The 21,826-nt window shown below is 47.0% G+C and overlaps 1 protein-coding gene across 1 annotated transcript in view; it reads right to left on the bottom strand.

The window, feature by feature from the left end:
* LOC309522715 (plexin-A3-like) overlaps positions 1-21,826 on the bottom strand; it is a gene marked incomplete at its 5' end in the record, with an annotated part of 112,880 nt that overhangs the window by 24,571 nt on the left and 66,483 nt on the right. Inside the window, 5 exons of the mRNA XM_082206183.1 lie at positions 1,884-2,029; positions 2,520-2,710; positions 3,770-3,866; positions 15,929-16,129; positions 19,105-19,219. Coding sequence (XP_082062309.1) covers positions 1,884-2,029; positions 2,520-2,710; positions 3,770-3,866; positions 15,929-16,129; positions 19,105-19,219 — 750 coding nt within the window. The remainder of the gene's footprint in view (positions 1-1,883; positions 2,030-2,519; positions 2,711-3,769; positions 3,867-15,928; positions 16,130-19,104; positions 19,220-21,826) is intronic.

Here is a 21,826-nt window from a genome sequence, read left to right as displayed (position 1 = left end):
TCCACCACATCCCTTCCCTTCGCAAGGCCATCACTTGCTTCTAATTCTTCATTCCACAATGCCCCTTGTTATAATTTATTTTTGCACAGCTCAGCTCTCTTCGTCTTGCCCCGGACTGCAGGTTTGTTAAGGCCTTGCAAGAAACACTCCTTGAACAGAATGACATTTGCCTGGTAAACCTTTTAGTCTGGTCAGTGCTCTTCCCTGGGGAGGGAATGACTCCTCATTTCCTCAGGAGTGCCTGTTGGGTCCGCAGCATTAGCCTTGGTCAGAGAGGCCTTCAATGCAATCCTCTAAATTTTCCTGGCATCTCTCCTAGCTGCCCAATGAATACTTTTGGCCTGGCCTATCTTTCCCCCTCAATCAAGGCAGCACCAAAATCCTTCTCAGCACAAAATACAGTGGAGCCTCAGGTTACGTTGCCTCCGGCTTACATCACCCTCGGCTTGCCACTGGCACAAACCTGGAAGTACTGGAACGGGTTACTTCCAGGTTCGCGCCATTCACGCACATGCAGTCGCGATAAATCACGTCTGTGCATACACAGAAGCGCTAAATTGTGCCGCGCACATGCGCAGACACGACACTTTGGGTTGCGTCGTTTACGGGTTGTGGCGGGGCTCCCCCACCATAACTGAGGTTCCATTGTATAAGGAAAACTCAGAGGTTTCTGCAATAAGGGACTAGGGACACCATCTTGTTTTGCATTGGGAAGGCCCCTTCCACCCACCGCTCCGCCCAAACAAGACGCACAGAGGAAGCAATAAATTCATGATCATGGCGGATCGGAGCCTCCCACCTGTTAAGCCTGAAAAAGTTACCCATCCATGTGCTATTGAAATATCAAAGTCAACTTTGGCCTACCTAAGAGCTTATCTACACTTTCCCTTTTGCCCCTCTCTTTCCAGGCACGGTCCACACTTTAAAGTTTTGTGTCCAAGTCCCCCTCCCTTTTTTTGCTCTGGGTCTTTCCCCAAGAAAATCCTGGAGCAAACGGCAATCCATGAAAAAGCTAAACTGAATGCTAAAGCACAGATTTTTGCAGGGAAAGTGGGAAATAAAGATTAAAACACAGAGCTCTTTCCTGGTGCCTGGAAAAAACAGAGCAAAAGTTAAGCGTGGCTAACCCCCAAGAAAACCCATTATTGGTAGTTTAGACCAGTTTTACCAAAGTGAGAGAATCTGGGCATGGGAACCTTGTTTCTGGAGTTTAAGAGGGAAACATTTAGACAAACATGTCTAAATTCAAATGAGTGGAACAGGCAGGGATGACGCCGGGGGCGTGGGGGGAGGAAAAGACTAATTTATTGTCCTTTCTTGCAACATAAATCTTTCTGGTCTGATCAGAAAGTGTGAAGATTAAAATGATAGCTTCATCAAGTACAACTGTGTGCTCATTAGCTCACTGTATTGGCTCCCTTTCATTCTTCCGATTTTGCAACCCTGCAGCCTCCCTTCTTAGATATTATTTTGTTTTTAGTTAATATGACAAACCTGCCTGGAAGCCCTGGCTCACAAATGCACGAGAACCAAGTGCTATAACTAAAAGGCACTCTGCCATAAATTGTACTTTATGATCCTGGACTTGTTCCAAAGCTGCTGATCAGAGTTTCTTCCATTCTGGGAAAAAGGGATACTCTGGTTAACTGGGGACTTCCTCGTGTAAGTACAAAGGGAGGAGCGAAGGAGCTGCATTCACAGAGTTCTGCCATTAAATGCACCACCAGGTCCAGGAGGTGGTGTTAAGCGAGAGACCATGAACCACACAGTTGTTTTTGCAGTTTTGCTCCTACTCAGATTCCCTGTTCTATACCTTCCCGTGACAGCACCCCGCAGGCTCCTCCTCCACCAGCACCCAGTGTTTTCAGAAAACCCTCACCAACCTCTCAGCGCTGATGTATTCAGCAGAGAGAGAAGTGCAGCGCACGCCTGCCACACGGACCCCCACCTCGAAGAAATGAAGCCCCAGGTTCTCTCCCCAAACTGTCACTCGTGTCCCACCTTCCTTGGGGCCAGTCAATGGCAACACCTGCAGAGAGATTAGGGTGGGAGGGGAAGAGAGAGGAAGGCTGCTCATTGGGGGGAGGGAACCCAGCAAGGTTTGCAGGGGTTCCAAAAAAGAAGGAAAAAACACCACAGTAAGAGAATGCGGGTGGCACTGTGGGTTAAACCACAGAGCCTAGGACTTGCCGATCAGAAGGTCGGCGGTTCGAATCCCCGTGACAGGGTGAGCTCCCGTTGCTTGGTCCCTGCTCCTGCCAACCTAGCAGTTCGAAAGCATGAAGTGCAAGTAGATAAATAGGTACCATTCTGGCAGGAAGGTAAATGATGTTTCCGTGCGCTGCTCTGGTTCGCCAGAAGCGGCTTAGTCATGCTGGCCACATGACCCGGAAGCTGTACGCCGGCTCCCTTGGCCAATAAAGCGAGATGAGCACCACAACCCCAGAGTCGTCCGCAACTGGACCTCATGGTCAGGGGTTCCTTGACCTTTAAGAGAACCGCTAAGCAGTTTTTCTTACCTGGGTGATGCGGGGGTGGGTGCAGCGGGCCCCCCGCCGTCCAGGTGGCACCCAATTCTGCCGGGAAGTAGGGCAGTGAGGGCGCAAGAGACAACGGCGTTCTGGAACACACCAACCACACTCATAGCGCGGGTCTGACTTGAGGCAGAGCCCGCAGCTGGAGCGCTGGGCTGAACACTTGTACAACAGAGCTGGGGAGAGGGAACAACAACATGGAGATGAAATGAAAGGAACTTCCTCTCTTCTCAATGCACCAGATTGTCACCTCCCTCAAAGATCCCCCCACCTATGCTGGCAATCTAAACCATGCAGTGTGGGCCAAGATTCAGCTACATGCTTAACATGGCAGAATCACCATAAACGTTTTAGTAGGTTAGCTTCGTAATGCAACTGTGTCTTTGAATGCACCTGGGCTGGAGGTTATCACACCAGGGTCAACCAAGATGCAGGGCTGAAGCTCAGGGGTACAGCATCTGCTCCGTATGAGTAAAGTTCCAGGTTTAACTCCCCAGCAGATCCAGATAGGCCAGCAAATATGTCCAGTCTAAGACCCTGGGAAGATTCTAGCAGGAAGTGTGGACAAAACTAAGGTAGATGGACCAACAGTTGGATACAGTTTAAGGCAGCTTCTCTATCTTCCAGAGATGGCTTTACCATACATACATCAGGGTTAAGTCACTTGTTTTAGGCAGCACTGGAAGTAGGGAAGGAGTGACAGATGAAGGCAGGAAATTGGTGACTGAAGAGTGTAGCAAGACTTTTTTTTAAAAAAAGTGTTGGCCTTAGCAGTGCTGGTGGGTGGTGTTGAGAACAGAGGTGGAGCAAGGTTGGGGGGGTGTCCGCCCTGGGTGTCATCCCTGGGACGCACACCGCCACTAGCTCTGCCTCTGTCCATCCCTATGGGTGCTGCGCAGTGCACCCCGTCCTTAGCCCCTCTGCGTGCCATGTGGCGCAGTTCACCCTGCCCCTATGGGCGGTTTGCCCCACCCCTGGGCACACCACCCCAGCTGCCCAAGAGGCTTCCTGCGCCACTGGTTGAGAAGGGGCATTTCTGTTCTTCAGGCTGCAAAAAGTTTTGGGACGGCACTGACGTGCCCTGGTGTACTGCATTCCAACTATCACTGTGTAAGGTTTCTCCGTAACAAAATGTTCATTTTAGAAAACTGGAAAGTGATCCATGAGAAATCAGACCTAAGGCACCCCCATTAGCACAAACGGTGATCTACACACTCTGCATCTAGGACTCATACCTTTGAACCCTGGTGGCTTGTCAATGGCGAAGTCTCCATCCCAAATGACATCAAAATCCAGCGGCAGTTCCCCCAGGTCATCACTGTCATACCAGTACTGTGGGAAAGAGATGGGTCACAAATGTATGAGAGGGCAAAATACTAGGAATTGATTCACCTGTCAATTTCCGTTTCTCATTTTCCCAATCTTAAATTGAGTTTTCCACATTTTTGCAACAATAATTTGCATTTAAAAATGAACCATCATGAAAATTTGTCAGCATGTTAGGGTGAAATTCTCCTAAAATATACCTTTTTGTATGCAGTTTTGACAAATATACCCATTTTTAAAAAGCAATTCCCCCAATATAATGCATTTTTATATGTTGTTCTTTAATGTAAACTTTTCTCTAATATATGCATTTTCACACACACTGGTTGCTAGGGAATGAAAATGAAAAAGAGGAGTTTGGATTTGATACCCCACTTTATCACTACCCTAAGGAGTCGCAAAGTGGCTAACATTCTCCTTTCCCTTCCTCCCCCACAACAAACACTCTGTGAGGTGAGTGGGGCTGAGAAACTTCAGAAAAGTGTGACTGGCCCAAGGTCACCCAGCAGCTGCATGTGGAAGAGCAGGGAATCGACCCAGTTCACCAGATTACGAGTCCACTGCTCTTAACCACTACACCACACTGGCTCTCAATGGAGCCACAAACTTTGGAGAAGGGTAAAGTTCAAAGGATATTTGTGTGTTGGTCTGTACATTGGTCTGAGAAGTGCAAATCAGGGAGTTTCTCATTGAAATGCAAACAATATCAAATCTCTCTCCCATCCCTACTGAGTATGACTGTAGTGATGGGAATCCCTATTCAGAAATACACATTGGAAAAACCTAAAAGAGGGCCCCTCCCCAGAATCAGACAGGACACCAACTGCCTTGCCACCTAGGAAGCATGAGCTGTACTTAAGAGCCTGCCAATCCCCCTTCAGGCTCAACTTTCAGACTAGGGCAGCAGCAACACACCCTACTTTACAGAGGGTAGTCCTCTGTCTGAAGGGCTGCCTGCCCTGAGTTCTGCTTAAAGACAAAGACCTAGATGAAATCTCCCTTCATATGCATCTTTAAATTGGACTTGGAGAGGAATGGCCTTGAAGTTGCCCATCAACAGCGAGCATCTGGACAGCACACTGAGCAAGCACACAGGTCAACCCGGCGATCATCTTCCCCAGTATGGAGACATGCATTGTAGTTCTATTTAAACTGTAGTGATCATTTTGATATTTGCACATTTTATTTAGGTCTGTGTCCTCCTTTACCCTCTTTGTTGGCATTGAGTAAACGGTCACCCTAGGTGGAAAGGTCCTACTTGCTAATCTACTGAATCTGGATCATAACCCCACTTCTTGCACTGTTAGCACTTCCTGGGTTCTCAGCATGTGAGTTGGCCTCTGTAGGGATTTATCGACAGCTGCCAAAAAAAGCAGAAGCTTTTCTATAATCCCCATATTACATATTTATATTGCACGCATACACAGAACCTACAGGCACAAACCAGGAAACCTTGTTTGGAGCAGGACCGATATGTCCCTCCAGATGTTGGTCATGCTGGCTGGGGATGATGTTAGTTGGGAGTCCAAAAACATCTATAGAGCCATGGACTCAAGGGCATCCTGATCAAATTTGCAGATGACACCAAACTGGGAGGGGTGGCTAACACCCCAGAGGACAGGATCACACTTCAAAACGACCTTGACAGATTAGAGAACTGGGCCAAAACAAACAAGATGAATTTTAACAGGGAGAAATGTAAAGTATTGCACTTGGGCAAAAAAAATGAGAGGCACAAATACAAGATGGGTGACACCTGGCTTGAGAGCAGTACATGTGAAAAGGATCTAGGAGTCTTGGTTGACCACAAACTTGACATGAGCCAACAGTGTGATGCTAAAAAAGCCAATGCAATTCTGGGCCTCATCAATAGGAGTATAGCATCTAGATCAAGGGAAGTAATAGTGTCACTGTATTCTGCTCTGGTCAGACCTCACCTGGAGTACTGTGTCCAGTTCTGGGCACCACAGTTCAAGAAGGACACTGACAAACTGGAACGTGTCCAGAGGAGGGCAACCAAAATGGTCAAAGGCCTGGAAACGATGCCTTATGAGGAACGGCTAAGGGAGCTGGGCATGTTTAGCCTGGAGAAGAGGAGGTTAAGGGGTGATATGATAGCCATGTTCAAATATATAAAAGGATGTCACATAGAGGAGGGAGAAAGGTTGTTTTCTGCTGCTCCAGAGAAGCGGACACGGAGCAATGGATCCAAACTACAAGAAAGTAGATTCCACCTAAACATTAGGAAGAACTTCCTGACAGTAAGAGCTATTCGACAGTGGAATTTGCTGCCAAGGAGTGTGGTGGAGTCTCCTACTTTGGAGGTCTTTAAGCAGAGGCTTGACAGCCATATGTCAGGAGTGCTCTGATGGTGTTTCCTGCTTGGCAGGGGGTTGGACTCGATGGCCCTTGTGGTCTCTTCCAACTCTATGATTCTATGATTCTAGAGCAGGGGTCGGTAAGGTTTAGCTCACCTGGGCTGGTTCACTCCAGCAGAAATCCCTCTGTGGGCCAGATTGTGCATGCACGCATGAACGCGCACAGCCACAATTTCCGGTGTCTGCGCGGACACAATTTCCAGCACCTGAGTGGGCAGCTTGGTTTGGGGGCGGCTTGTGGGCCAGTTAAATGACCCCCGTGGGATGCCTGTGGCCCATGGGCCTTAGGTTGCTGACTCCTGGTCTAGAGGTATGAAAGCCCTAGTGGGAAGAATGGGGAATTTGGGAGGGGCAGGTCCTCAATTCCCCCCCCCCCCAGCCTTTGTTTTCTTTTAAAATGATTAAAACAATGTTTAAGCAAAGGTGTTCATGCATTTAATAGCCCCAAATGATTTCTAGAACTGTATAACAGAAATACTTTTACATAAGACTATGTACAGTATCAGATCATTACAATTTCTGTACACTGAGGACAAGCAATTGCTGAGCTGTACACTGAGAGTAATGGTTCTTTCTTGACTTGGGAAGGGGAAGATGGGGTTTGCTTTGATCACATCAGAAAGCCAAAAAGTCCTTTCTAAGATGTGCTGGCCAGAACTCCACAGGCTGTATAGTAATCCTACAAAGACCCAGCAATGAAAACTTTTAAGAATCAAAGCAGGGGTTTTCCTAGCTCCTGTCTGGACGTGCTGCTAACAATCTGAACTGAAAGTAAAACAAAGCTAAAGCGACTGCTTTGCCCTGACTGGGTGCTGTAAAACTACCGTATTTTTCCGTGTATAAGATTATGTTTTGTTGCTTAAAAATTTAGTAAAGCATTGGGGGTCGTCTTACACAAATAGGTTTTGGGCTTGGGTGGGCTGGAGCGTGCATTCGGCAGGGTGATTGGGGTTTGCAGTTTGCCTGCTTGGACAAAGAAAGCTGAACAACTTTCAGGGCAGTCGCCCTAAAAAGCTCAAGAACTTTCCGCCGCCATCAACCATTGCCAGACATGGCGAGTGAGAGGAGCCCAGCAGGCTCAGGCCAAGCTCTCCCGGCGGCAGGGCCCTGCGAGATGAAGATGGTGCTTGCCCAGGAGCTGTCACTGTTTTTTCGGCAGCAGCGAGGCGCTCAGCTCCACCATTTAAACCACAGGTGGCAGCAGGAGGTGGAGGAAGGGGAGGCGGAGGAGGAAACAACAATTTGCAGCAAAACCCACCATCAACCAAAGCACTGCTGCTGCTGCTGCTGCCGCCGGTCTCAACAGCTAGCCAAGCATGGTTTTGGCAACCCTAGTTTAAAATATTGATTTCTTAATTTGGGGTTAAAAAAAACAGGAGTTGTCTTATACATGGGGGTGTCTTATACACAGAAAAATACACAGAAAAATTCCCTTGCAGTTCGGGAAGGGAATAGCTTTACAGAAATTGCCCAGGATGCAAAATGCACAGTATTCAAGTTCTGGCTGCTTCACTGTGTTCATAATACTTTTTATCCCTTTCTCAGGATTCTCCGGCAGTTTTTGGCAGCTACAGCATGTTGATAATTTTCCTGAATACAATCTCCTTTCCCCATTGGGAAAGCATTAGTTTTAAACTAACAAGCACACACCTAAATAAAACAACAGTACCCAGGCATGTAATTTTATTGTGTGCACTTGTTTTAAAACTTTAAATTTTTATTTATATTTTGATCAATTGTATGCCTATTTGTTTGTTGGAGGGTTGATTTTATTGGTATTTTCTTATACAAATTCCATATTATTTTATGTGCACCACTCATGGTTTTTGTTGTTGCTGATATAAGTGGTATATAAATCTTGTTTAATAAAATAAACACTAGGAGTCTGAAGGTGGGGGCATCCCTTGCACCATATCCAGCCCCCACAATTGCCTGTCCTGAGGTAAGAGGGAGGCATGGAGGCAATGGCAACAAGTGTCGCTCCCCAGTCTTTTCTCCAAGTACAGTGGTACCTCGGGTTAAGAACTTAATTCGTTCTGGAGGTCTGTTCTTAACCTGAAACTGCTCTTAACCTGAAGCACCACTTTAGCTAATGGGGCCTCCTGCTGCCGCCACGCCGCCAGAGCACGATTTCTGTTCTCATCCTGAGGTAAAGTTCTTAACACGAGGTAATATTTCTGGGTTAGGTCTGTAACCTGAACCGTCTGTAACCCGAGGTACCACTGTAGTTGAAGTAACTTGTTGACTAGGGCCACAGATGTAGAAAAATAAAATCTTCCCTGCATCACATATATAACTTTGCTGCTATATCAGCCCTCTGTGTTCTCAGACATCTTGTTCCTCAGCCACCTGGTTTACTTTTATTTTTATTTTTGACACATCTCTGCAGCCTTCTTTGTACTTTGCCAGCTGGAATTATTCTGCATCGCCTGCAGAACATTTGAGCCTCTTTAGAGTCGGTCCATCCTCTCTCACATCATTAATGCATGTTAAAAGTAAACAGAACAAGTGCCAACACAGATCTTCAGTAAGTCCTGCTGTTTATTTCTGCCCCAGCCAAAAGAAGAGACTCTTTAATCCTTATTAAAAAAAAAAAAAAGCAACGTGGAATCCTTCATTCCATTCCGTCACTGTTTCCATACCACTTAACTTATAGAAATGCAACAGTGTTAATTAAGTGGAGGGGAAGGTGGGAAGGAAGATAAAGCCTTTGCTGCCAAGCAGCACCCAAAAACACCATTAATCACTCCTTCTAGACTTGCTGCCCTGAAATGAGCCAAAAGGAAGGACATTCATTCACCACCTGCCTCAGACTTCCATGGTACCCCAATACTGAGAGCAGGTGAAGCTCTGTGAGGTGCCTGCAGAGCAAATAGCTTAAGTTAGCTCAGACAAGCAAGCCAAGTCATGTACTGATGCAGTTAGCATGCTACAGTTTTGGAGGAGAGTTGTAAAGGGGTGGGGAGGGAAAGGAAGGTGGTTCCCAACTTACAACCATTATAGGTAGATTCTCACCATTCCTACAGAAGTAATTTTGGCTTGTGGACCTGGCTTTGGGAAAGCTCTGACATATTCGTATCTCAGTTCACCATGTCCCGAGGTGGGGGGGACCTTCAAAAACCAAGGCCACAATTTGGATACAAGAGCTCCATTTTGCCGGCATAAACAGGGGTGCACGACTGCACCTGATAGCCTAGCCCTCAGCATCCCCACTGAGTCTACCCCAAACTTCTCAGCATTGGGGACTAGTCACACATTCACCTGAACATACAAACAACAATAATCCTCCCCACATGTTCAACCAAACATTCAAAGAATCATCCATCAGACTTTCCTGCTCCACATGGGAAGGCTGGTGGTGGACATGGAGGCAGACCCCAGTGGCCACAGAGCCATGTGGGGGGCTGCTCACAGTTTCATGCCACCTCCATCCAGCTTTATGCCCATACATGCTCTTTAAATGTATGAATAAGGCAAAAATATCATTCATACATCATGCACACGGCCTAGGGTTTGGGCATAGCTCCATTCAAAGGTGTGCATTGTAGGACCCAATGTCTGAACCAGGCAATCATGAATTCCAAATGGTTTGAAAACCACCTATAATTATTATCTATGAATTTTTATCCAGATTGGAGACCAGGGCGAAAGCCAACACAGCACTAAGTTTTTGTTCTGTCAGCTCCTTTCACAACCAAACATTCTCCCAATCTTCCCCCCACAAGCAGCCCCTAAATCTGTTCCAACCCTCTGGAACAGATTTGGGCAGGGTACTGGGTCTGCATAGGGGGACAGAGGGCAAGTCCCCTGGTGCAAGAGGAATCCTTGTGCAGATGGGATGGAGTAGCTGGTATCGGACTCTGATGAAAAGCTATCCTCCTGAAATTATCTGTGCACATATACTACCACCACCATCCAGCCGCTGCCCAAAAGTGTCTGCGGATCAGATATAAGTCAGTTTCCCAACAGTACTCAACACCTGGCACCAAACCAGCCCATGTTCCCTTTACTGCAAAGCACCACAGGGATCAGAACCTAACCCAAATGCAAAACACATATAAGCCCTCTCAGTTTGATCACCATCCCTCAGGCTGAAAATGCTACCTCAGCAGCTACAGCAGAAATGTATGAGTCACCGCGAAGAAGACTGTAAAACCTCACAAAAAAAAAATACATGACAGCCTAATCTCACGACAATGAAATGTGCAGAAGTGAGGTAGTTTCCTGCCAAATGCCAATATTAATAGAAACAGAAGTCACCAGGAGGAGAAAATGCCAAACCCCACAGAAGCAACCCAAGAGGAGAGCAAAGGAAGGGGGAGATCTTCCCCACAAACACATACCAAATAATCCCTGATTATAAGATGATTGTTTGTTTTTTGTCTGTCTGTCGCTAGAAATTCCAATCTAAAAGCCCAACTTCTAGCACTTACACTGGATCTAAAGTGTCATCTAAGTTGGAGAAGATGAGAGCAATTTTTACTGGTGAAGTGCTTGGCAGATAAATCTCAACAGGCTACCAAGGGTTCATTACAATCACCCTGAGGACCTAAATGCAGAAGATTTCTGTCCACTCAACACCGGCTCTGCTGAATGGCTCAGCAGAGATACAACAGTGGCAGAAAATTAGTTTTTGTTTGCTGCCATCGCTGCCACGAGGGAGCCTCTAAAATGAGCTGTAGCCTGGATTTGTTCAGTCTCATTCCAAGTTCCTCTCCACTCACATTCCAGCGAGCATCCCTATTGCTTCATCACCCCAACCTCCTCTGTATTCCAGGAGAAGGGCTGTGAGGAAACTGCTTGGATTCATCAGCTTTTGAAGTTGGCCCAACCTCCTTGCCCCCATTCTCACTCCCCTCTTGCAGAAGACTGGAGTCACCACCAGGTAAGTGATCTGCCCATGACTGGGAAACAGCCAAGAAATCCCTCAACCCAAGGACCGCTATCAGTTCACCCTCAACAAAGAACATCACATGAAGAATATCAAATGAATTGGGTACAAAACATTCTGGGAATAGCCTGGTGGTTCTCATGGTTGCCATAAGGTCCTGAGCCTCGCCACTAAAAGTCCAAGACTACCTCCTTCAAATCAGGCAAGGCAAATATCAGGCAGCAAGCTGAGCGGTCAGTACACTAATAGAACCTTTGTTGTGTCCCAACTACCCAACAAACACTCAGAATAAAGGCTCTGCAATACATGAACCTTGAGAGGAAGATGGAACTCTTATAGACTACAATAAATCCTCCTATTTGACCTCCTTTTGATACTTAAACGAGATTCTAGGAGGACATAACTAAGATGAGCTAGCCTAGCTTGCCTCATCTGGATTGGAAATGCAAGCCAGGTTGGTCCTTTGTAAGAATATAAGAGCCCTGATGGCCAATGACCCATCTAGACCAAGGGCTCACAAGGGCCAACCAGAAGCCTATGGAAAGCCTGCTAGCAGAACCTGTGTGCAACAGTTCTCTCCCCACCTGTGATTTCCAGGAACTGGTATTCAGAAGCATACTACTTCCAACAGGGGAGGTAGAACCTGTGGTGGTCTGTGCCCACCAAGACTAGTAGGGTGGAAGCCAGGGAGACCAACAGTGGGTGGAGATAGCACCAATGACAGACAGAACCAGCTCATTCTAGTTTTGACGCCATCATCTTGCCTGCCGAGTTCTACAAGGGCAAAACTGAGTCTAAGGAGGAGGAAACTGACCCCTGAAAGAATGCCAAATAAAAAGGCAGGCAAAGAGGGCAGACTGAGTATAGTCTTAGGTCAAGTCTTAGATGACAGCTCCTTCTCCGTGGGTCAACTTTAAGCATTTAATTTCAGCAATCTCAGACTCAAGGGCACATTGATATGGGAACTTGGGTGGTCTTGGATAGGAAAGGGGCAGCAGCTAGGGGGGAAAAGAGGAGTAGCTAGACCCTAAGGAAAAGCAGTGAAAAAAGGAGGATGCTCACCCTGTTTCCATTGCACAGCAGCCAGAATCCCCTTGACCCTGTTTGCAGACCGAAATCATTAATAGCCTAGATGTTTTTGTTACTTTCAGGGTGTTGGGGCAAAACACACACACACATTACCCCAAAGATGGCATTAATCTTTGGGACAGGTAAAAATCCAGAACTTTCAGCTGGATGGGTTTATCATAAGCATGAAGTGGCCAAGAATTTGTTTTTTTGTTTAAGCGTTGCTGCTACTTCAACCAATAGCTCCCCTGCCCTCAGAAGCCCAGCCTGGCAATGTCTCTTTTGTAATATGGGACTCATCATCTATAGGGTAAGCCCACACCCATTGGGAAAGTTCTTCCAATTTGCCCACTCACCATTTGTGGAAGACAAATGGTCCAATGTGGGGGGGGGGGGAGAGAGAGAGAACCAACCTTTGTTAATAATAGCCATGGGGAAAGGATTATAGAGTGCAGTATTAGGTTATAAACAGCAGACGGAAACCTCGGTGGAGCATCCAGTGGACATAAACACAGCCAGTTTTGATTAGGAAGCAAAGGTGAGGGTGGTGGGCCTGACTCTGGCCAGCTCTGGAAGTGGGTCCTACAAAACTAAGGATTGTTGGAGGATAAATCTGCATGTTTCTCTTCACTCTTTTAGTATAGCGAGTTCAAATCATTATTCATTTAGATTTACACTTCCAAATCTCACAGCACAGGAACTACTCAACAGTGCCTGGCCAGCCAGTCAGCCAGCCAGCCGGCCAGATGCCTCTGGGAGTTCAAAGGCACTCCATGAGGGCAGCAGCTCATTAGGCACTGAAAGCAAGAGTTCTCCCCTTTTGATTGCATCAAGCACCTGGCACTCAAGAGGCAAAAGCCCTGCTGGATTAGACTAAAGGTCCAGCATCTTGATTTAGCCCAGCACCATCATCCCCACAGTGGTACAACTTCTGGGAAGCTTACAAGCAGAGCGTGGAAGTAATAGCCCTCCTGTGCAGTTGCTCCCAGCAACTGTCATTCAGTGGCCATTGATAAATTCATGGAGGATAAATCTCCCTAATCCCCTTTCAAAGCCATCTTAACGTAACTGCTATCACTACATCGTGTGGCAGCAAATTCCACAAGTTAATTATGCATTACACAAAGAAGCAATTCCTTCTGTTTGTCCTGAATTTACTGTCCATCTATTTCATTGGATTACCCTGAATTCCAGTATTACAGGAGGAGGAGGAAACAGTCTCCCTCACTCATCCCACTTTCTACACTCTCAGGGCGTAATATGTTCTTGCAGCTGTTTGGGCTGCCATTTAATCTGTGTAGTCCACTTGACATTACCCTCAAATACTGTCATTCTCAATGCCTTCCACCTGTAAAATTTGGGCTTACTCAATAAGGGAAAATCTGGCAAGTTGGGGGAAACTGGGCTCCAAACTGCTTCACTTGGGTTGCAGATTATTCCTTCTGATGTTTTGGGTGGGTGGATCAATAATCACTTTCTGTTCCTCTTTCCATGCCTACTAGTGCCTCAATGTTTTTGTGTGTTTTCCAGCTGTGCTTGTAACTACTTTCAGTGCACTCTTGAACAGAGGACAAAGCAGCCAGACACACACACATACACACACGGGACTAAGGCTATTTCTTTTGATCCCTCAGATTTTCAAAATAAAACCCAGAGTACAACAGAAGTGTTCACTGAGAATTTACAACAACAGCAGCAGCAGCAGCAGCAGCAACATACCTGCAGCTATCTATGTACATGCCCTGATGGTAGTTAGTTGGCATAACAGAATCAAAAAATTAGAAGGCAGAGACAAACACCAAAAATGAGAACACCTACAGGTATGAACAGGAAAGACTAAAGTTGCTTCTCAATGTACAAACTCAAGTAAGTGCAGGTATGAACTAATACAATCTAATTCAAAGAAGGGAAAATGGACTAACTACTAAGTACTGCTCAAATGCTGACAATGCCCTGAATTTCATTGGGTTCTAAAATTATTTGAGAGCAAAAAGGGAAACCTCACTATCCAACTGCTTTATAGTTAGCTTTATAAAGCTCTTCTGTAAATCCCCTTTAGCTTTGTGCTTCAGTTTTAGTTGTCCTTTCTCAACCTTTTCCAGATGTGTGATGTCCTTTTTCAGATGGAGTGATAACTCCACACAGTATACTACAGTAGTTGCAGACTTATTTTCAGTCCCTTTGCCAGTTCTTAACATGGAATTAGCCTTCCCCCTTTCCACTATTTCTGTACACTACATTGAAGTATTAAGTACATTTTCCCACTGTGATTTTAAATCTCTTTCCTAGATACAGTGGTGCCTCGCAAGACGAAAAGAATCCGTTCTGTGATTCTCTTCGTCTAGCGGTTTTTTCGTCTTGCGAAGGAAGCCCATTGAAGGATTAGCGGATTAGCGCTATTAGCGGCTTTTAGCGGCTTTTAGCGGCTTATCTGCTGATCAGATCAGCTGATAAGCGGCTTAGCGGCTTAGAAAGGGGGGGGGAGGGAAAAAAACCAGCAGGAACTCGCAAGACATTGTCGTCTTGCGAAGCAAGCCCATAGGAAATTCGTTTTGCGAAGCACCTCCAAAACGGAAAACTCTTTCGTCTAGCGAGTTTTCCGTCTTGCGAGGCATTCGTCTTGCGGGGCACCACTGTACTCACAGTCAATTTAGTCCATCATCATTTATGTGGTTATATTTTATTTATTTATTTTGACCCAACATGCATCTCTCTAGCTACTCACCCTAAACTGCAGCCCATTTTGTTAAATTTTGTTGGGAGTTCACCCTGATCTGGTTTCACTGGCAAACCTTCCTACCTCACTGAACATACATGGGTTTGGGCAACTCTACTCATGGGGCAAGAGCAGGACGGTGAGCCTGTGGCCCTCCAGATGTTGTTGGACTCCAACTCTCTTCATCTCCTGCCAACATAGCCAATGGCCAGGGATGGTATGGAGGTTCACAAAGGAGAGAGTTACTGTCTTTTTTTAAAAAAAAAAGAGGGATGCTTTTTATACTTCGGGAGCGTGCTAAAGTTCATATGCAAAAATGTAAGCAATCTAACGCTCAGTGTACAGAACGCTTTGTGTTTTGCACCTTATTCATCATTACAGGAGTACAATACTGTTAATTAGGCTACTATTACCAACCTAGCAGTTTGAAAAGCACGATGTGCAAGTAGATAAATAGGTACTGCTCTTGCGGGAAGGTAAACGATGTTTCTGTGCGCTGCTCTGGTTTGCCAAAAGCAGCTTAGTCATGCTGGCCACATGACCCAGTATGCAGGCTCCCTCGGCCAATAAAGCGAGATGAACGCCGCAACCCCAGAGTCGTCCGCGACTGGATCTAATGGTCAGGGGTCCCTTTACCTTTATTACCATTATACGAACAGACAACTGAGGCCAAGAAAGTTAGCCATTTGATGGTGTGTCAAAACAAGTCAACAGCAAAGGCTTGAACCCAACACTCCAACCACTGGAACATCATCAGCTGGGATGGGTTCTGGTCCTTGCCCTTAAAACATGTGTGCAGATTGTGCCACAGATGCAGAAGGAGGCATTTTACAACTGTTAAGAAGCAGGGGAAGTGAAGCACAGGGAAGAAAAAACCGGTGGCAGCCCCAGAACAGCGAGACACTGAATCTCCTTTTTCCATTCCAATGTTTCCAGCCTTCGCGGCTGCAGAATGCTGCGGAACATGGGAAAAGAGGTATTCAAAATACGTGCATAAAATGTGCGGCTGCCTCACCGAGGTGTTCTGGCACTGCACACTGCTTGAATTGAAGCGCACGGCTGGGACTCTCTGCTGCCGGCCTTGGATGCCCAGGACACACTCGTAGTTCTTCTGTCCTGACTGAGGCTGAGGAAGGTTCTTGGCACGCAGGGTAATGGGTTGCAACACTCCCACTGGGATCAGTATCTCGCCACCAGGAAGCAGCTCAGGGCAGCCCTACAGGAGAGAGGAAAGGCATTTGCATGTGGTATTAAAAATGACACACTGACTGACACACACATAACTTCTTGTACTGTTTCCATGCACTTTTGAACGTTGCCAGTGCAGGACTGAAAGCAGAGGAGATATATGAGTCTAAATCAAAGGTCGGCAACCTAAGGCCCATGGGCTGGAAGCGGCCCATGAGGGTCGCTTAACTGGCTCATGCGCCGCCTCCAAACCGAGCCGCCTGCTCAGTGAGTCCCCCTGTGCTGCGCTAAACCGGCACATCACGGCGCGGGGATCCTCTTCCGCAGCACTGGAAATCGCTTCTGCACATGCCCAGATGCCGGAAATCGTGTCTGCACATGCCTAGATGCCGGAAATTGCTTTTGCACATGCCCAGATGCCGGAAATCGCGTCTGCGCATGTCCACGGTGCCAGAAATTGCTTCTGTGCATGCCCAGACACCAAAAATCACTTCTGTGCAGGTGCGATTTTTGGCATCTGGGCATGCGCAGAAGTGATTTCTGGCACCGTGGACATGTGCAGATGTGATTTCCAGTGCCACGCTGTGCCGGCCCGGTCCACAGAGGATCTCTGTGGGAGTGATCCAGCTCATGCCCGGTAAGCCATGTTGACCTCTGGTCTAAATTATAACCAGTGTACATTTGAAATAGCAGACATGAGAGACTGGGGTGTGTGGGAGGGAGAGAAGTAGCTCCCCCCCCCGCCTGCTCCAGGCAGGCTTACTTACAAGTAAGCCCACTAGCTTACCATTCCACTGATTCCCAAGTATTACTAGGGGCGCAATCTTGGCTCCACACACAACCCTTTCCACCATGAGAACTGAGGCTCTTTCTGCCCCCACCCCAAAAATGTGACCTTTCCCACCCCCAGAGACCCCTGTCCTGAGCACAGGATAAAACCCAGGAATCTGGCTTCCATCTCCTCCTCTTGCCTGGGGCAGCCGCAGGAGAAAGATGGAGATGAAAGAGCCTGCTGGGCGCTCTGAGTTGCCATGGAAACCAGAGTCTAGTTAATTGCTCCTTGGTACCAAAGGAAAGGTGGGGGGGCGTGCTGCTCTGTTTACATGGCTAGCCGGGAGGTTGGGGGGGGGGCAGTGACGCCAGGAAGCAATAGAGGAAATGTGGTCCTGACCTGGAGAACAATCAAGCCCTGGGTGCAACTTCCTGTCCAGACCCAAGACAATGGGGTCAAGACAAAAGGCAGGGGCAGCAGAGAAGAGCGAAGCACTAAGTTCCCTCCCCGCTCTCTCGCTCAATTCTAGTGTGCAGCATGCGCGCATGCACACGCGCACACACACACATGTCCTCCCGAGCGCACACCCGTTTTGCCAGTGCTAATTCAACCCCAACTGTTACACTGAATGCTCTGCTTCCCAGAGCCTCTGAGATTGCTGTCCAGGCCACTCCCAGCTCCAGCCACCACATCCGACCGCAACCCGAACGCTGGCCCCTCAAAGGGAGCTGCTATCAATTACCTACCCACAAAGAGCCCCGGGCGTCTCTAGGTCTATTGATCCCGCCGCCTGGGCCAGACGATTGATTATGAGCGACTGGCCCCACTCCCAGCAAATACCCTGGTCCTTCCTGCCCCCCACCAGCATTGATCCAGACCCCCACCCCAGCGCAGGCACTTTAGTGCTATTATCGGCTGCCAATGCCGTCGATCTGCCACCTGCTGACTTTCCTCTGATTGCTTGGGATTCCTTGGTCTGTGGGAACGTACATTTGTACCAAAGATCCCACGGCAAAATCACAGAATTAGAAGTGACCCAATGGTCATCTAGTCCAACCCCAGCTAAAGCATCCATGACAGGTAGCCATCCAACGTCTGCTTTAAAACGTCCAAGGAAGAACAGCTCTTCGCTTGCATGCTACAACACAGGAAACAGCCTAAAGACAATCTAGACTTCCACAAATCTCGGTTCTCTGTTCACATTTCAAATAAAATTTCTAGAGCTCATGTCATCTGAAGATACGTTGTCTTACCGGGGCAGCATTCAGCGGTCAGGTAAAAGGATACCTTCACCTTCCTGTCCCACCTCACAACTCTTATTCCTCCTTTTTTCTGCCTGCACTACTCCAAGCAATACACTCTGAATTCTGCAAAACTCCAAAATATTACAACGTTGTTAGGTGAGCTGGGTGGTTATGCATTCCATATGTGTCCATACATTTGAAAGCAAAGCATCAATTGTCTTGCAGCCATTTCTGCTATTGTGCAGAAACACAGAACCCTCAAGAGAACAAGGAAAGCAGGTGATATTCCAGGTTGAAGCCACATGCAGGGAGACCTCCCCTCCCCTCCTAACCCCTCAGGCAGCAGGTATGGGAAGGGAGAAGTCCCTGCCTATCAAATTGAGTCTTGAGTATGTCTGAAGGAGTGTCTCCACCCCCATCATTCTACCTGGACACTGAGGTCCAGCCTTCTGGTGGTTCCCTCACTGCGAGAAGCCAAGTTACAGGGAACCAAGCAGAGGGCCTTCTCGGTAGTGGTACCCTCCCTATGGAACACCCTCCCACCAGATGTCAAAGAGAACAACAACTACCAGACTTTTAGAAGACATCTGAAGGCAGCCCTGTTTAGGGAAGCTTTTAATGTTTGATGTATTACGGTATTTTAATATTTTGTTGAAGCTGCCCAGAACGGCTGGGGAAGCTCAGCCAGATGGGCAGGGTATAAATATATTATATTATTATTATTATTATTATTATTATTATTATTATTAAGGAAGCTTCAGACCCACCATACAAACTCCTATGGATTTTTCCAACAAGCAAAGGGGAGGTTGCAGGGGGCTACATTGAGTGGGGAGGGTAAAAGGGGGCATGGCTCGGGGTGGGTGGCGTACTGGTATCCCTGAATGAAGAATGGAGGTTCTCTCCAGGGCCTGGCAGGCATTCCCACAAGGTGCAGCGGGGCAAGAGGAAGCAAAGAACACCTTACACTGCCAGGACTGCTCTCACCTCCGTGGTGTTGACTCGCCCTTCTAGGAAGAAGCACTTGGCAACGTTGTGGGTGCAAGTGTGTCTATATTTACACCAGTGGCAAGGGTAGTGGCTGCTCACACACGACAAGCATCTGCAGGAAGAATGGAAATAAAAAGTCAATAAAGGGAAACAGCAGAAGAAGAAGAAGCAAGAACAACAACAACAACAGGTGTACACCCACATGTACCCTGTCCCACAAAAGCCACCCACCCCCTTCTTTCCTGGACCCTTTTATTCCCTGTTGCCATTGTTCTGCTTGAGGATATGGAGTTCATGGGAAAGGGGGGAGGGACACTGATTGAATCAGCTCCCAAAGTCCTGCCAAAGCCATCTGCTTGCTGCAGAGACAAGCCCGGGGGGCGAATGTTGACTGAAGCCATTGCCACAAATGGACTTGGCGGTGTACAAGGCTGGGTGCCCCAGAACCGAGAGGGGAAAGCGCTTCTTCAAAATTAAACAAGAGATTGTATGTGACTTCCTATTTTAGAACGGGGGGTGGGGGTGAGGAAACAAGGAAGGAAGGAAGCGTGTGCCAAGCCACGAGAAAGGACAAGCAAGGCGGCAGATCGAGTGCTGCTTCACAGGCACCTTCAGCGCTTTGTTTCTAAAAACAAGAGGCGAACAAGGCCCAGACTCGCCCAGCCGCTCTCACCCTCTGCCCTGAAAAGAGCCCACCCACCACCACCAAACCCCTGCTGCAAATAGAGCTGCTTATGGGTCCTGGTAAAGGGGAAAGCACTCTGCACATGCTCAGACATCCTTTGCATTGGTTCAGATGTCCCAATTCAAGAGGAGTTCTGAGACTAAAGCCTAGAAAGTCTTCCTGCCTCTTCCCTGCAGAAATATTCTGAATTGGCTCTCTTTGGGGCTGTGTGTGAGAGTGTGTGTGTGTGCGTACATACTGATGTTATTGTGTTCAGCATCATGTACAGTCATACTTCGGGTTACAGATTCTTCAGGTTGCGTTTTTTCGGGTTACAGACCGCCAAAACCCGGAAATACCAGAACGGGTTAGTTCCGGGTTTTGGCGCTTGCGCTTGCACAGAAGCACTAAATTGAGCTTTGCACATGCATAGAAGCACCAAATCACAACCCGCACATGCGTAGACACGGCGCTGCGGGTTGCAGACACTGCGGGTTGCAAAAGTGCATCCCTCATGTTTCATGTTTGCAACCTGAGCGTCCATTGTACTCTGGTGACACTCTGTAAATCAGCGGTTCCCAAACAAAATTGCTTGGAGTTCCCCTGGAAATCTATCTTCTGAACAAACTGAACAAACAGAAAGATGCAGTAACAAATGGGCGTTCTTTTATGTATCTATATTTCTACCTACTTCCTACAACATAGTAAAAAAGATGTTGTAAGTAAGAGTCATTGAAGTCTGTAATTATAAATTTATTAAAATCAACCATAGTAACATTTGCATTACACACACAAAAATTAGATAACAAAGGATAATATGAAAATAAAAATTACAAATAATATTAAAAATAATAGTAATGAGAAGGCTGAACCTGGTGCACTGCTATCAATTTATTAATGTTGGAGTCTATTTTTGTCAGCAGCATTCTTAAATTACCATGATTAGCTATCTGAAGTCAGTTTCATTTTTTAGTTAACAGATTTGTGACCACACTGAAGCCATGTTCCACTAAATATGATGAAGGAAATGCAATTAAAAACGTTTGTACTCTAGCTGCAATCCACTTCCCAGGCCTGGGTGAAGCCAAAAAGTGTTTAGCCAAGCCCGGGAAAACCCCGCTGGATCCAGGGGAGGCGTGGTCACCATCCTGCAACGGTGCCCAACCTGGCGGAAAGTGTCATGTACAAATCATTTCTCAAAATTCTCTTCTTTCTTTATGCTTCTACCACCCTTATTTTTATTCAATGCCCCCCAATAGCATCCAAGGCTACTACCACCCCGCCCCCTGGATCATTCCAGTGCCCCCCGGGGGGCGATATCACCCACTTTAGGAAACACTGCTGTAAAAGATGGTAGAAGGAAGCCGGGGGGGGGCGGGGGGCAGGAGCACTTGCTGAAGAGGGAAAAGGCACCAACAACTCAGCCTTTACATTAGTTTTCTTCCTTGTTTTCAACCCACCTTTAACCCAAACATGCATTTGGGGATCCACTGATTATTTATTCACCATATATTCAAATTTATCATCATCATCATCATCATTATTAATACCCCAGCCACTCTGGGTGGCTTTCAGCACATATCAAAACTTATTATGTTAATAATTTAATAATAATAATTTATTATTTATACCCCGCCCATCTGGCTGGGTCGCCCATTTTAGATTAGCCCACGATGCAAGTCGTGGGACCTGGCTTCCCAGCTGGAGTTCACAGATTATTATTATTAGTAGTAATAGTAGTAGTAGTAGTATTTTATTTATACCCCGCCCATCTGGCTGGGTTTCCCCAGCCACTCTGGGCAGCTCCCAGCAGAATACTATTATTATTACTATTTAGTAAATTTATATACTGCCCTTCGTCAGAAGACCACAGGGCAATTTACAACACAAATGTAATGCCATATAGACGTCCTTAGCAAAAGGCATGCAACATGGGTGCTTTATGGGTAAGATAAGACTTAAGAACTCCTAGGAGCGTTTGCGTGGCCATTTTGGGCAGCAGGATGTTGGCTGGATAGGCTTTTAGTTTGCCAGATCAGAGCTCTTCCTAAAGAG

The sequence above is a fragment of the Podarcis vaucheri genome, assembly GCF_965113315.1.
Source record: "Podarcis vaucheri genome assembly, chromosome: 17".
Taxonomy (NCBI): Eukaryota; Metazoa; Chordata; class Lepidosauria; order Squamata; family Lacertidae; genus Podarcis; species Podarcis vaucheri.
The sequence above is the reverse complement of the archived record's forward strand: the minus strand, read 5'-3'. Positions and strand labels throughout refer to the sequence as shown.